Source organism: Vombatus ursinus, unplaced genomic scaffold (assembly GCF_900497805.2).
Source record: "Vombatus ursinus unplaced genomic scaffold, bare-nosed wombat genome assembly UNPS02009062.1, whole genome shotgun sequence".
In the NCBI taxonomy this organism is placed as follows: Eukaryota; Metazoa; Chordata; class Mammalia; order Diprotodontia; family Vombatidae; genus Vombatus; species Vombatus ursinus.
The window spans coordinates 7,868,709-7,883,655 of NW_020948840.1; the positions used below are offsets into that span (position 1 = coordinate 7,868,709).

At 36.9% G+C, this 14,947-nt stretch overlaps 1 protein-coding gene across 4 annotated transcripts in view; it reads right to left on the minus strand.

Annotated features, from left to right (window-relative positions):
- CRIM1 (cysteine rich transmembrane BMP regulator 1) overlaps positions 1 to 14,947 on the minus strand; it is a 257,771-nt gene that overhangs the window by 97,850 nt on the left and 144,974 nt on the right. For 3 of the 4 annotated variants that reach the window (XM_027850425.1, XM_027850426.1, XM_027850423.1), the window contains exons 5-6: positions 7,472 to 7,593; positions 1,172 to 1,354 (exon numbers count right to left, since the gene is read on the minus strand). In XM_027850425.1, the coding sequence (XP_027706226.1) occupies positions 1,172 to 1,354; positions 7,472 to 7,593 (305 nt within the window). The remainder of the gene's footprint in view (positions 1 to 1,171; positions 1,355 to 7,471; positions 7,594 to 14,947) is intronic. The other variant, XM_027850424.1, reaches the window with a different exon arrangement.

The window sequence follows — 14,947 nt, forward strand, 5'->3', positions numbered from 1 at the left end:
GGTGTATTCTCTCACTGCAGGAGCTGAGATGACAAAGGCACAAAACAGCGGGTGTTTTGGCTCCAGGTTGGTGTTCCTGTCACATCAGGGTTGTAATATTCTTCCTCTTTGGGGAAAGGGAGCATAGTGCAGTACACAAGAAAGAGCACAGGATACTTTGCTTCCAAGTCCTAGATCTGCCACTCACTGGTTTTCTTTAAAATTGAACTCATCTTTAAGGGGGATTGATTTTAAACCTATGTTCCTATTCTATGAATTTTAGTGGTAGGTGGTATGGGAGTATGGTGGGAGAGGAACAGAAAGGAGCTCAAGCCCAAATTTGCCTCTTTGCTCCTGATTCTGCCCTCTGGACATAGGGCTGTGCTACCATGATGGCTCTCTTAAGTAATGCTGTTGTTGTTTCAGTCCTGTCCGACTCTTTGTGACCCCTTTTGGGATTTTCTTGGCAGAGACACTGGATTGGTTTACCCATTTCCTTCTTCAGATCATTTTACAGATGAAGAAATTGAGGTTCACAGGGTTAAGTGATTTGCCCAGGGTCACACGGCTAGTAAGTGTCTGTTGACCAGATATGAACTCCAGTTTTCCTGTCTCCAGGCCTGGTACTCTATGTACCATGCCACCTAGCTGCCTCTCTTAGTTAGATTGCCCTCCCCATCCTCCCTCAAAATGGGATGTATATATGAAGGTTAGATAAGAGTTAAGAGATGGAGAAATAGAGCATATGAAAGAAAATGGTTTCTCTTCCTGGAAGCTAGGTGGCAGAGTAGATAAAGTGTTGGGCCTAGAGTCAGGTGGACCTGAGTTCAAATCCAGGCTCAGATACTAGTTGTGTGACCCTAGGCAAGCCACTTAACTGCTTTCTGCCTCCATTTCTTCATCTGTAAAATGGGGATAATAGCACCTATCTCCCAGGGTTGTTTTGAGGATAAAATGAGGTAATATATGTAGAGTGCTTAGCACAGTGCCTACCCCACAGTCTAAAAGTACTTAGTAAATGCATGTCCCTTTTCTCCTTTCCTTCAACATTTTCATGGCTCTGGATGAGGATCAGTTGAGTATTACAATCATGGGATTCTTGGCTAGGTTTCTGAATCATTCAAAATGCTTCACCTTTCTGTACTTAACTGAGAAGATTTTATTAGTCCTCAATTATTATTAGAGAAATTACCTTCACAAACAGGACAGCATTCTCCTTCTGGCTCATAGTATCTATCACAGTTCAGCTCACCACACTGAGCAGAGAAACAAATAGAAACACCTCCCTGGCATCTGCAGAACTGACAATTGTCCATTCGAAACATGTCTCCATCGTAGTACTCCACACTGTTAAAAACGCAAGCTGGTTTCGTTTCTAGGAGTTTAAAAAAAAAAAAGGTCTATTCAAAGGGAACTTGGCATAAGATATTTTCAAATAGGTTTTTTATTTTTGTATGGAGTACTTTGATAAAAAAATTAATATAACCAAGAAAGTATGCTTTATTAAGTTTAAAAAAATCAAAGTGGATCAATAATCTTTTCCCCACTAAATTCTAAAACTTCCTTTAGCAAAGTTTTCAGTGATTTTTGCTAACCAAGTGAAGGGCCTTTTACTCTGAATTCATCCTACCTGACATGCCTGTTAAATGACCAAAACCTTTTCTCTTAATTTCTTTTTTAATTCAAAGATAAATTATTTTTCCCTCTCTAATTTTTCTTATGAGTCTAATTTTTCCATCTTCACATCTTCATATCCTTCTCTCCCACAGTATTCTCTCTTCAGCTCTCTCTTTTAAAAAAATAGACTAAAGGAATTATAAAATCTTAGAGTTGGCAAGCACCTCAGAGGTCATCTAGTTCATCTTTTGCTTAAATACCCCTGCTCCCCAGCACGACATCCCTAACAAATAGCCATCCAGCTTTCACATGAAGACATCCAAACAATGGGGATCTCAGTGCAACCTATTGCACTTAAGGACAACACTAACTGTGAGGAAGTTTTTCCTTACATGAAACTGAAAATGACTCCAACCTCCAGTTTCCACCTACAAGTTCTCATTCTGCCTTCTGTGGCCAAGCCAAACAAGCCTGATCCTTCTTCCACATAAGAGCCCTTACAATACTTAAAGACAGTTATCCCTATTCATAGGAAGTCTTCCCCCTTTCCACGTTAAACAGCTTTAGTCCCTGGTACCAGTCTCCACACAGCATGGTTTTGAGTGCCCTCATCACTGGATTTGTCCTTCTCTGGACATGGTCCAGCCTGTCTCAATGCTCGTCTCTAACATACCAATGCTCAGAATTGAACACAATAGCAATGAACTCTGTTAGTAGTATCTGTACATTTAGAACTAGAATCTCAGTATATTTCTCTAATCCTAGAGCTCTTCCTCAGATTCTATTTAAACAAATTACTTCAAATGATGAAGAGAGTAAAGTCTTCTTATTGAACATCCTTTGTTCAGTAATACGGCCTTAGGAAGTCTCTGCATTATGCTCTACAACCATTTCAGTTCCCCTTCCAAAGTCCCAAATCTGCTACAAATATCATTTAAAACTACTTTGCATTTATATAACAACTTGACTTTCAAAGTGTTTTCTACAATCTACAATGTGATCTACAATCACATCTGAGATAGAGTTGAAGGAAAAACCTCCTCTTTAAAAGGTTATTAATTTATTTTTATTTCCTAATGCCTTATTTGAAGGAAAAACAAGGCCAAAGGTGGCAGTGCTTTGGGAAGGCCTGAAATAAGACAAGTAACAAAAACATTCTTTTGGCTTGCTGGTCACTTGTCAGTTTGTTGGGCTCTACCTTGTTAAAGACTAAAGATTTGGGTCAAGATGTTTCTCCCTCTTTTGTATAATGATTTAATTGTTTTGTTGATGGTTATTAATTTTATAATAAAAAGTTTCTCTCTTTAAATTGATTTCTTACATCTTAAAATTCTTCTCTTTTTCAGTGATGAAATGAGTAGCTAGGCTACATGTCCCTAGAGATAGAAACCAATGTGTTTTCATAATTCAAATGTTTGAATTTTTTATCAGAAAAACAAAATGCTATTTATAACAAAATACTGAATTAAATTGTGTTCAAGTTACAGAAAAAAATTCAAAATGCAATTATAAAACTATCATTGCAGTGATCTAACCAAGCAACATCAATTATTTAGACTTTTTGATCAAATTGACCTATTATACAGGTAAACAACAATACTCTTGATGAGTGATCTAAAAGGTAGGAAAAGAATCTTGGTTATTGATAGAGCAGTTCTAGGCATACTAAGTATTATAACACAATGTACATAAGCTTAAGTGGTAGAATGTAACAGAAGAGAGTTCTTTCTGGCTAGCGTATAGGTAACAAAAGAAAAGAATCAGCAGAGATATAGTTGAGAGTGTTAAACAACATGTCTAAAAAATACACAAACCCACAAAAATTCTTTATGTGAAAAATTACACTAAATTATGAAATACGCATTAGATGGCAGGCTGTATTTAAGGCTGTTGTTCTAGGACAAAACATAATTTAAAAAATTAACATAAGTCTTTGAGAAGCAACTATTATTTCATTGATCACTGTGGTCAAAGAGGCAAGCTCTTTGCATAGTACTGTGACTATAGTTAGCTCCAAGAGGAAGGTCTAAATGGATCAGTATGATAGAGGTGTTAAAAGGAAGCTGTGAATGACAAGATTTGCACCCAATAATGCACTGCACTGTAAAAGTGTCTTCTTGGTAATTTAGCATGTGTTTTCTGCCTCTTAACTAAACTGTATACTCTTTAAGAGCTACAGCTTGTGTGTTTTATTACTTTTGTATTTCATAGCTCCTAGGTGCAAGGTTTTATACAAAGGACTTAATAAACATTGCTAACTGACAAAGTATACAGATCGATGAATAGTGAGTAGGATGGATAGTAAAGAACTTTAGTTCAATTGGACTTTACCCAATTAAACAGACATTTGTTAAATGTCTACTAAGTATAAAACACTTTGCTAGGTATTAGGAACTTCAAACCATAGGTTTAAAAGCCTGTGGTATTAATGATTATACCACAGTTATTTGGTTCTAGAAATGCCTATGACATAGAAGTTCATACAATATTGTGAGATATGGAAACAGAGGAAGAAAATGGTCCATTTTTATGTTCTTCTGCAATTTCTCAGTGGGATAAGACTGCTGAAGTTGCTTCTGGCTTTCGTTTCATTGGGTGTGAGTTGCAAACCTATTAGTAAATGAATGGTTGTCAAAAGAAAATCCATATGCGAATAGGAAAATTTCATCACTCTAAATTTTAACAATTCCTGAAAGTCTCTGTCTTGTGAACATCAGGCACATAATCATTATGGTAACAGGGAAGGGAACAACACTGCAATATTCTAAAGGTACATATGATAGGGAATCAGACAGAAAGGAAATTAACAGGACAGTATACTGGTAGGCATTCAAGTAAATCCTTATCAAATTTAGTATTTGTTTGAAAGCTCCATAATCCCCATAGTGTAAAAAATGAGTCTGCTGACCCTGGGAACACCACTAAGTGTTGATTTATGAATAATATCATGCACATAGTGGACTCTTGAGAGATGTCTGGTTTTTAAATGATGATGAATTTTGACAGCGTAATTTGCACTAACAGGGATCAAGTGAGAACAAGGAATTCCCAGCAGGTTAACTGGTATCATGTACCTAAAAGGTGTTGGGAGAAATGCAAAAGGCAGTTGTACATGCAGAACATTTTCACACATCAGCACAGTAAGTGCCCTTATAAGGAAGGTGATGAATCTATGGCATCGTACTCTTCTAGCCTCATCCCTAATTGAATGTCTAACAAACAGGAGCAACAAGGCACAGAGATTAATGAAATGAGTTGAGCATCTTCCCATTAAGGATGGCATCCTGCAGTACTGAACCAAGAAGCTATCCCCATACTTGTTCCATAAAGCAATATAACTTGCCTTCACGGCCCCTCTTCTCTTTCTTCTCCTTATCTTCATAAAGAAGGAAAGAGTTCCCATAAGACTATATATATGTGTATATATATATATAGATAGATAGATATAGATATAGATAGATATAGATACAGATAGATATAGATACAGATATATATATATAGATATGGATACAGATATAGATATAATCATATTTATATACAATTTTATAAAACAAACGTGCATCTATAGAATTTTTGTGTATATATGTGGTCTCCATGACTATAAAACCTATAAATGGATGGCTCCTCCCAGAACTACCCAAGCCAACCGTATCTTTATTTCTCACCAGACTGCACTCCAGGTTCTCTGTCATGCCTCAGAAACCTCTACATTCTGGAAGATCACTCCATCCCTGGAATTCACACCTTGGAGGCACCCTCTACCCTTGCAGCCTCTCTGTCTGATTGGATGACCCCTCCTGGAACCTCCATTTAAAAAAGGACCAGGCCAGCCATGTCTTCATTTCTCATCATTCTACTTGTTAGACTTCATCATTTTCCAGTGTCCAGTACCTTCATCTCCTCCAACACCCCTTCAGCTCCATTTTATGCATTGTGTTTCTTTGCTGGAGGGCAGGGGCTCTCTTCATTTCTGCTTTGTATATGTATTCCTAGCACTTAGCACTGTGCTGGGAACACAGTAAACAATAAATACTTATCGACTGACTTGTTGATATGCATATATACATAGTTTATTCTTTCTGAATGATTCTTCCATACCTTACCCACACTTCAGAAAAACCTATGAAACTGTAAGATTCTTGGTAATCTATTTTTTTAAAGTCTCCCAAGTAGGATAATAATAAAGCACTAATAGCAGTTCTCACACACACACACACACACACACACACACACACACACACACACACACATATAGCATTTTAAGGTTTGCAAAGTAAAATACATACATTATCTCATCTGAGTCTCTCAATGAAAACTATCAAGATACTTACTACCAAGGTGATGGCAAAAAAGAGAGAAGCAACAGCCCTGGAACTTGCAACTAATAGTCACACTAAGTCCTATTATCAGAATCAAATGTTTGTGTGATAATAAAAGACTGAGAAAATAGGTATGTTCAAAAGTTCAAGGTTATGGCTGCAGATGCTATGTTAGGTAGAACAAAAGCCTGAAAAACCTAATGAGAAAATACAAGCCTCTAGAGGAAAGAATGAAAATGTGGGAAAGCCATTCCCACTCCTAAATTAGTAGGAGCATGAATAAGCATCGCTGCTACAGGTGATGGTGTTAAGTAATGGGATTTTAGAATTCAAAGGCATGATGTTAACAGATAATGCTGCATAGAGTAAATTTATATTTGGCATTACTAGTTTATCTCTCTGATGAGGTGTGTTGTAGTTTTGCCTTCTCACATCTAAGTACGAGAGGCACATTGAGTCAAGTCAAGACATTTATTAAGCACTTAAAATGTGTGAGGCATTATGAAGCATGGCATAATAGAAAGGGGTGCCCAGAAGTCAAGATCTAGTTGCGAATCCTATCTCTCACACATACTAGCTATGTAACCCTGGGACAAATCACTTAACATTTCTGAGTCAAAAGCAACTCTCAGAGAACGTAATTTTCAGAGGAGTTGTTGATTTGCATCTGTGGAAGGGAGTTTCCAAACCAAAATTTTCCCATGTTGATGAAATCACAAACAAGACAAAAACCCCTAAATCCAATAAACGTCATATTTCCCCTGGATCTTGACTCATACAATAGGCACCATTCTCCCCCCCGCCCATAAAATATGAGAGAAAGGAATGGTCTATTTTTGAAGGAACGTTGCATAAAACAGTGTATTATGAGTACCTGGATTAAAATTCTGTATCTGATACTAGATGTGTGATATGGACAAGTCACTTAGGATCTTTGAGCCTCAATTTCATCATTTGTAAAATGAGAGGTTTGGACTAGATGACTTCCAAAGGCCCTTCTAGCTCTAAATCTGTGACCCTAAGAATTATTTTCCAAGTCCCCCAAATTTCAATGGAAGCAGAGAGCACACTATGAAAAGGAATGCTATAGGAAAAAATGCCCTCCTTAAACCTGGAGCAAGTTAAATCCACCAACCTAATGTCTTTTCTGGTTCAAGTGTCTGATGCTCTACTCCTACTCTTATTTGTATACATCATCCACTGACAATCATGGGAACTATATGGATGTTTAAATGAAGGAAAAATACAGACTCTTTTTCCTTTGAAATCTATGAAATTGAAATTTTGAAACACAGAAGAGAATGACTGTAACATGTAATCATATATTACATTTCAAAATGTTTTTGTTTCTGATTGACAAAAGGTGATTTTCCCCTAACTTGCATTATCCTTCAGCAATATTTTAACCACACCTTCCTCCTAATTTACTAACAGTGACCTTCTAAGGCTTTTCCCTAGTTTTACAAAAGTCTGATATAGACAGGCTTAATCCTCCCGCCTCATCCTACAAAAAAAAAATCATAGTCGTCTCCATGAACAATATAAACTCCACATACCATTAACACATTCAAAGACATCACAGCATTTTCCAGGAGTTCCGTCTCCACGAGAGACTATGCGGGGGGTGGATCCCACCTCACACATAGGGAAACCACATAAGCCAGAAAGACATTCGCATCTGAAACCAAAGAAAAAGGAGGGGAGATCCCATCAATAAACAAAAACAAAGAGTTTGGGGAACGGCAAGTAGCCGTGGCGCTGGCTAAATCAGCCCTTATGTCAACTCTGTGACGCCATATTTATCTTGCATTGTGCTGAATAAGGTATTCCATGTCAATGGACACAGGTATGTGAGCTTGTCCCATTAAGTACCCATGGGTTTAAAAAAAAAAGAAAAAGAAAAAAACTTTTTAACCATTTTGGTTGGGAATCTTTTGCAAAATGCAATAAGTACATCACCAACTTCTTAAACTGAGTTAATGCTGAACTTCATTTGGCTTTTTTCCCCCTTTTTTTTCAATGATTCAGGGTCATGGCTATAGACATGCACTAAAAGATAACATAATGGGACTTCAGAAGGGCTACTGATGTACCTAGTGTGGTTGTCTCTAGACTGAAAAGTCCTCCACTGTTGTACATTGGGAATTTAAAAAATTATAATTCAAATGTATATAGTGCTTTAAAGCTGATAAAGTCTTCTACTGACAACCCAGTGAGGTAGATACTGAGAGTATTCTTATTCCCATCTTGTGGCTGAGAGGACTGAAGCTCAAAGTTAAGTGACTTGCCAACAGAACCACACATGTAATTAGGGTCAGAGCTAGGATTTCAGCCCAGCTATCCTGAGTCCAAGTCTAGTATTCCCTTATGACCCATTGCTTACCTTCTATCCACTCCCTTGCCCTTGCCAATGCACCTGCTTTTTCTAATCCAATTTTAAAATCTATTTGGGAAATCATAAAACTAAGATTTTCAACACTATGCCGTAAGTGATAGTAAATAAACTTTGAGTGAGGAGCTGGGGAGCTCTCCTAAGGGTAAAATGTACTAACTTCCTGGGATGTGTGACTATTTCGGCTGCCCAGGGGCTTTTGTGTTTTGTTTACTTCTAATTTCTCAATTACTTTCTAGGTAGTTAAGGTCTAAATAAATAATCTCACTGCAAGTTCTACTGTTTATCAGCCTATAGATAAATGAGGTGATGTTGTGTGCTGTGTGTGTGTGTGTGTGTATGTGTGTGTGTGCCCTACCTTGTAGCTAAACATTAATTAAGCATATCCATATAACAAAATCGGCAAGTGTCCAAATAGTTAGTAAACAAGGAAAAATGTACTTCCTGACATAATATCTCAAGTACCTAAACCCAGTCTATAGCATGTGAAGACCAGAGAGTATCACAGAATCTTGGAATTGGAAGGAAACTTAGAAACTAACTCATCCATTCCATACTTAAACAAGAATCCCTTTAACAACTATACCCCACAGGATAAAGCTTTTTTTGAAGACTTCCAGCGAAAGGGAGCCTGCTACCTCCCAAGCTAGCACTGGGAATAGCTTTCATTATTAAAAGATAAAGTTTTTCTTTACAATAAGCCCAGATTTAACATCTCTGAAATTTCTATCTAGTGGTCCCATTTTTGCTCTCTGGGGCAAAAAGAACAAGTCTAATCCCTCTTCCATATGACAGTCTTTCAAATAGTTGAAGGTAGGAAGTGTACTTGACCTCTCCTTCAGACTAAATATGGAAATTCCTTTAAGATTCTGGGCATATTGTGTCTTTACTGATATTTTACATTTTTTATTCTTCTTTCAATACTCTCAGATTCTCTACATAAGAGGCAAATCACCAAACAGCACCAACTAATTTAATAAAAAAATTGATTAAAAAGATCAAAGATACATAGAACCTTTAAGTAGAAAGGGTTCATCTGGTTCTACCTACACTTGAAAAACAATCAGCATTATGCCCTACCAAGCAAGTGGCATCTAAGCCCTTGTCTGAAGATTTCCTTATCTTCAGGGAAGGGGAAGCCTATTCTACTTTGGACAGCTCAAATTGCTAGGGCATCTCCCCTTAAATCAAGTCTAAAGTCTCTTTGCCAATTCTATGCATTGCTCATAGTGCCTCCTATTGGTGCCAGCTTTCACAACATATCCTTTCAAATACTTGGGGATGACTCTGAGGACTCTCTAATTTGTCCTTTCACTAGGCTAAATATTCCAGTTCCTCTAATTATTATATGGCATGAATCTGAAGCTCTCCACCATCCTGGTTACTCTCCTTTGCGCCTTCTCCACCTTCTCAATGTTCTTTCTAAAATGTGCCACCTAGAATTGAACACAACACTATAGATGTGATTTAGCCAGGGCAGAGTACAGCTGACTAGCATCTACCAAATGGTGATCGCCATGCCTTTCTTAATGCAGCCTAATAAAGTATTTGCATATCACAGTTCACTAACAGAGACTGCAGTTCAAAAAGACCCTCAGATTCCTTTGAGTTGAACTTCTACATAGTTATGTGTCCCCAGTCTTATATTTGCAAAATTTATTTTTGATCCCATTTTTGGTAACTGTATATTTATTCCCATGACAGATTACTTTATCCTAGAATGTTAAAAAATTTTAAATCTTAATTCTGTCATTCAAAATATGAGCTATTCCTCCTAACTTTATGTCATTTGTAAATTTGTTAAGTATGACATCTGCCACCATCCAGGTCACACACAAAAATGTTAAATAGCACAAGGCCAAGAACAAATTCTTGGGGAACCTGATTAGAGATCTCTTTCCAAACTGACATGGAACCACTCATGACTACTCTTAGGGTTTGGTCATTCAATCAGTTCTGAATACACATAATTGTACAATCATCTAGGTGCATATCTCCTCCATTCTGTTCACAAGAATAATATAGGGGCAGCTAGGTGGCACAGTGGATACAGTACTGGCCCTGAAGTCAGGAGGACCTGAGTTCAAATCCAACCTCAGACCAAACACACTTGATACTTACTAGCTGTGTGACCCTGGGTAAGTCACCTAACCCCAATTGCCTAAAAAAAACAGAAAACCAAAAAACCAAGAATAATATGAAAGTCTTTGTCAAATGCTTTGCTAAAATCTAGGTAAACTATATGGATGATATTCTCCTGATCTACAAGTCTAATAACTTTGTCAATAAAAGGAAATGAAGTTAGCCTGTTCTTGATGAATCTACAGTAGTTCTTCCTGATCAACACTTCCTGTCATATATATTTACTAATTATCTCATTTATAATTTATTCTAGAATTTTTGCCAGAAACTGAGGTAAAAAAAAAATCAATAGCTGGTATTTGTCTTTCTCCTGTCCTGCCATACCATTCCTGTTTGCCATAATCTTTCAAAGAGAGTTCAGCAACTGTATTTGTCAGTTTTTTTTTTTGTGACCAGAGATATACTTCATAAGGGTTTGTTGAATTGAAGCCATTAATAATAACAATAATAACAATAACAACAATAACTAGGAATGATGCCATGCTTTAATGTGTCCAAAGCACTTTATATACATGATCTCATTGGAACCCTACAACAACTTTGTAATGTGAGGCAGGGTCTACTTGTGTCCCCATTTTACTGATGAAGGAATTGATGCTCAAAGAGTTTAAGTGACTTGCCCAAGGTCACATAGCTGGTTAGAGTCAACATCAGGGTCTGAACCCAGATTTTCTTGACTTCAAGTTCAGAATCCAGTGTAACTATACTACTATAGTAACTATAATAACAGTTGTACTTTTACTCTACTAATCTTGGGTATTAATTCTTTCAAAGCCAATTGGTTCTATCTTTCCTACTCCAAAGTTCATTCTCCTTGGTTTAAACCCCTCACACCCCAATCCATCCACATTGTCATTTACTTCACCCTTTCCCCCTTTCTTGGTCAGACAGTCCATTCTAAGGTTTAGAATATCTGACATTACTTTTATAGCATCATGCCACCCTTTATTTGGGAACTTCCTATACCTCAGAAGATGTCTTGTCCTGAAGAATTTTAGCCAATGGGATCCTGCCTATTCTTTCTTTAAACTCTGAAATCTTATCTCATTGAATTTAGGGTCTATATCAGACCATTCTTGCCTTTTCTTTCCCTTCTCCCCAAATTCTATGAAAGAGATAAAGTCTAAGATAGACTTAGATCTCAAGTTTCATCATTTCTATCACAGCAACATAATTTTCCTTGTTTTTTAAACATGTTTCACCAAAATTTTAGCATTAAGTATTATTGCAACCAACTACATTTGCTTATCACTACTTCCATTTAAATTAATTTTAAAATGCAAACTATTAATTGTTCAGCCAAAAGGATGTTATGTTTGTAATTCTACCAGTAATGAATGAGTATATCTGTTCTTCCATAATCCTACCAGTGCTGAATTTCATTATTTTTATTTTTTGCTAATTTGATGGGTATGAAGTAGTACCTCAAAGTTGTTTCAATTTGCATTAATGACAGTAATAGGAACCATAATAACAGTAATTATTATCTCAAAGAATAGATGCTAGTATGAAACAGCATGCAAGGAAGGACTCCTGGCCTTTTAATTTTAAATGAGAATTTGTATTTCCATTTTGCCAGAAAAAAAATCAAACTACTAATATTGTCATTATTCAGATGATGACCAATCAATACCTCACATTAAAATAATTATGTAATGTAATCACATCTGCATCCAGGAGGGAACTGATTAGGGTGTTACTCATTTTTATAAGTAATGAATTCAGTTCAGTGAGTATTTGAAAGCTTACATGCCTTGATAACTCAAATCCTAGGAATCATCCAAGCCTCTCCATGTACCTGACTATGGTGACTATTTCTCAGTTATGGTGGATGGAGAAGTACATGTTCTTCAACTTACTACTCTTCCACAACATTTTTCTCCTTTGGAGAATTTATAAATAGGCCCAGGTAGGCAAAGAGCTCCAAAATAAGGTTTGGTTTTTAAAGCTATCTTCACAGCTGATATTCATTCATTCAAAAAACATCTACTAAATACCTTCTATGGACAAAGTACTGTGGCAGTTCATAAAGGATCAAACACAATTCTACTTTAAGAATCTTACCAGGAGAACATTATTAAACATAATGCTAGGTGGCAGTATTAAATATAATGCTAGATAGTGCATAAAGATTGTAAAAGCCAAGAAAGGGGTATGGGAATTCAGAAGAAGAGCTTGCTCACTTCCAGTTGTGGTATCAGAGAAGTCTTAGGGAAAAGGTGATATTACAGTTGGAGAGTGAAAGACAGGTATGATTTCAATGGACAGATTAAGTGGGAAAGTCATTCTAGAAAGAAGAGAACAGCATGAACTAAATGAGATGTGTTCAGGAAACAAATTAATCTAGTTCATCTGGAGCAGAGAGCTTGTAAAAGGTAATAGGGGGAAATCAGGCTGAAAAAGTAAGCTGGGATAGGCTCATGAAGATCCTTGAATGCTAGGATAGAGTCTGGGCTTTATTTGGTGGGCAGTGGAAAGGCACTGAAGATCTCTGAGGGAAGGAATGACAATCAGACTTATACATCAATCTGATATCAATATATTCCTACCTATTAATGTATAGTATGGCAGCTAGGTGGCAGTGAATAGAGTGCTAGGGCTAGAGTCAGGAAAACCTGAATTCAAATTCGGCCTCATACATTTTTTAGCTGTGTGATCCTGGGCAAGTCATTTACCGTTTTCCCCCCGGTTTTCTCATTTTACAGACCCATTTTTCTCATTTTACAGACTCAACCACGTTGAGTTTGGTACTTAATTTTTTGATGATAATGATAATGATAAAGTATCTATGAATATGAATTCTAAAGAACTTGTAGTCAAGATTACTGGGCTACTGGGTGGTGAAAATGCTGCTACTCCATTACTACCATTACCATTATTTGAACATAAAAATCTTTCCACTATTTTAGTTCAACAACAAACACCGAGTAAGTGCCTGTCAGGTGCTGGGAATCATGCTTACTGCTAGAGATTTAAAGGCCAACTCCCCTGCCCCCGCCAAAACAAAAAGAATCCCTCCCCTCAAGGATCTTACATACAACTAACTTTAGGACTAAATGAGTCCAGGCTGATCGAATCACAGATCTCAAAGCTACATGGGAACTCCAAGAAATCATCTCATTTAGCTTTCTGCCTTAGGCAAATAAGAAAGTATTATTTCCATTTTACATAAATTAGACTTCTAGTGGAAGTGTCTGGTGTCCCAAGTAGTGTGGAGGCTCATGGGTTCACAAAGACAATGTCAGCGGAATGAAAACTCTGGCAAATCTTAAATCAAGCTGGAAAACCTATGGTACGGAGCTAGTAATGCATTCTGTGTTTTGTAATCTGAGAGGCTTCCCACTAGAGAAGTTGCCCATCAATAAGTGCTTTTTTTTTTTTCTCAAAGCCACTCATAGAATCTGAATAGTGATAGCTGAAAAAGTTGTAATCTGTGTCAGTGGAGAGAATACTGACACCAATCCTTGAAAGACTGGGGTACATAAATCAGAACATTGGTCACTCCTCTGCCAATGTCTAAGGTAGGGGATTCTATATAACACATCAAATGTCAAGAAAAAAATAAATTACGTTTGTCTGCTTACAGGATTTCTCAAAGAAACAAGGACTTGATGGATCTGTGATTTCAGTGTGGTTACAACTCTCCACTGATAAGATTCACAATCCATTCACACCTCCTCATCCTTCAAGATTCCTATTAATATCCTTCCAAAAATCCTCCACAGAAAATCTACCCAATGCTCTGGAAATCTTCCATTGGGTATTTCAATGTGTTTTGGTTAAAAAAAAAAAAGAATGAGGTCATCTCATTCTTACTGCAGGACAGACCCATCTCCCTCTCAAGTCATAGATATCCTTGAATTTGTTTGATGCTACTTCTTGCCTTTAAATGATTGTTGGTAATATGCTATATCCTATTTATAGCCAGTCTTTCCTTTTTCTCTGGGTCATCTACAATTTGGATTTTTCTGTGATCATGGTGTTCCATGAGTCACAGCCACATGGTGTCACTGGGAGAATACTGGTTTTCACTAAGATCTACTTGTATTGCAAGATGCAGCTTGGGAACACTGCAGGTACTATATGTAATCCAACTAAATTTCTTCAGCCTTCCTCTTCTTCAGTTCTAAACCTAGTTTACTGTCTTAAGTGACTGTCCAAAGTATACAAACTGATGAACTCATCCATTTACAGATGCATTACATAATCGAGGCCAGTGATGTCAATCTTAAATAGAAATGGATCCTTGAAGGTAGCATATTGACTTAGAAAACCACAAATTAACATTATCCATGTTGTATTTTTATTTATTTTCTTAAACATTTCCCAATTATATTTTAATCTCATTTGGGCTGCAATGGGAGTTTTGTGGGCCTGCTGGAGAAGAGGTGAATTTGACACCTCTGTGTTCTTCATCCATTTAACTTTTCCCATGTGGGTTATGATGCCAACTTTTTTGAGTAACCATAAATCTTAATAAAGAAGTCCTGTGATATTC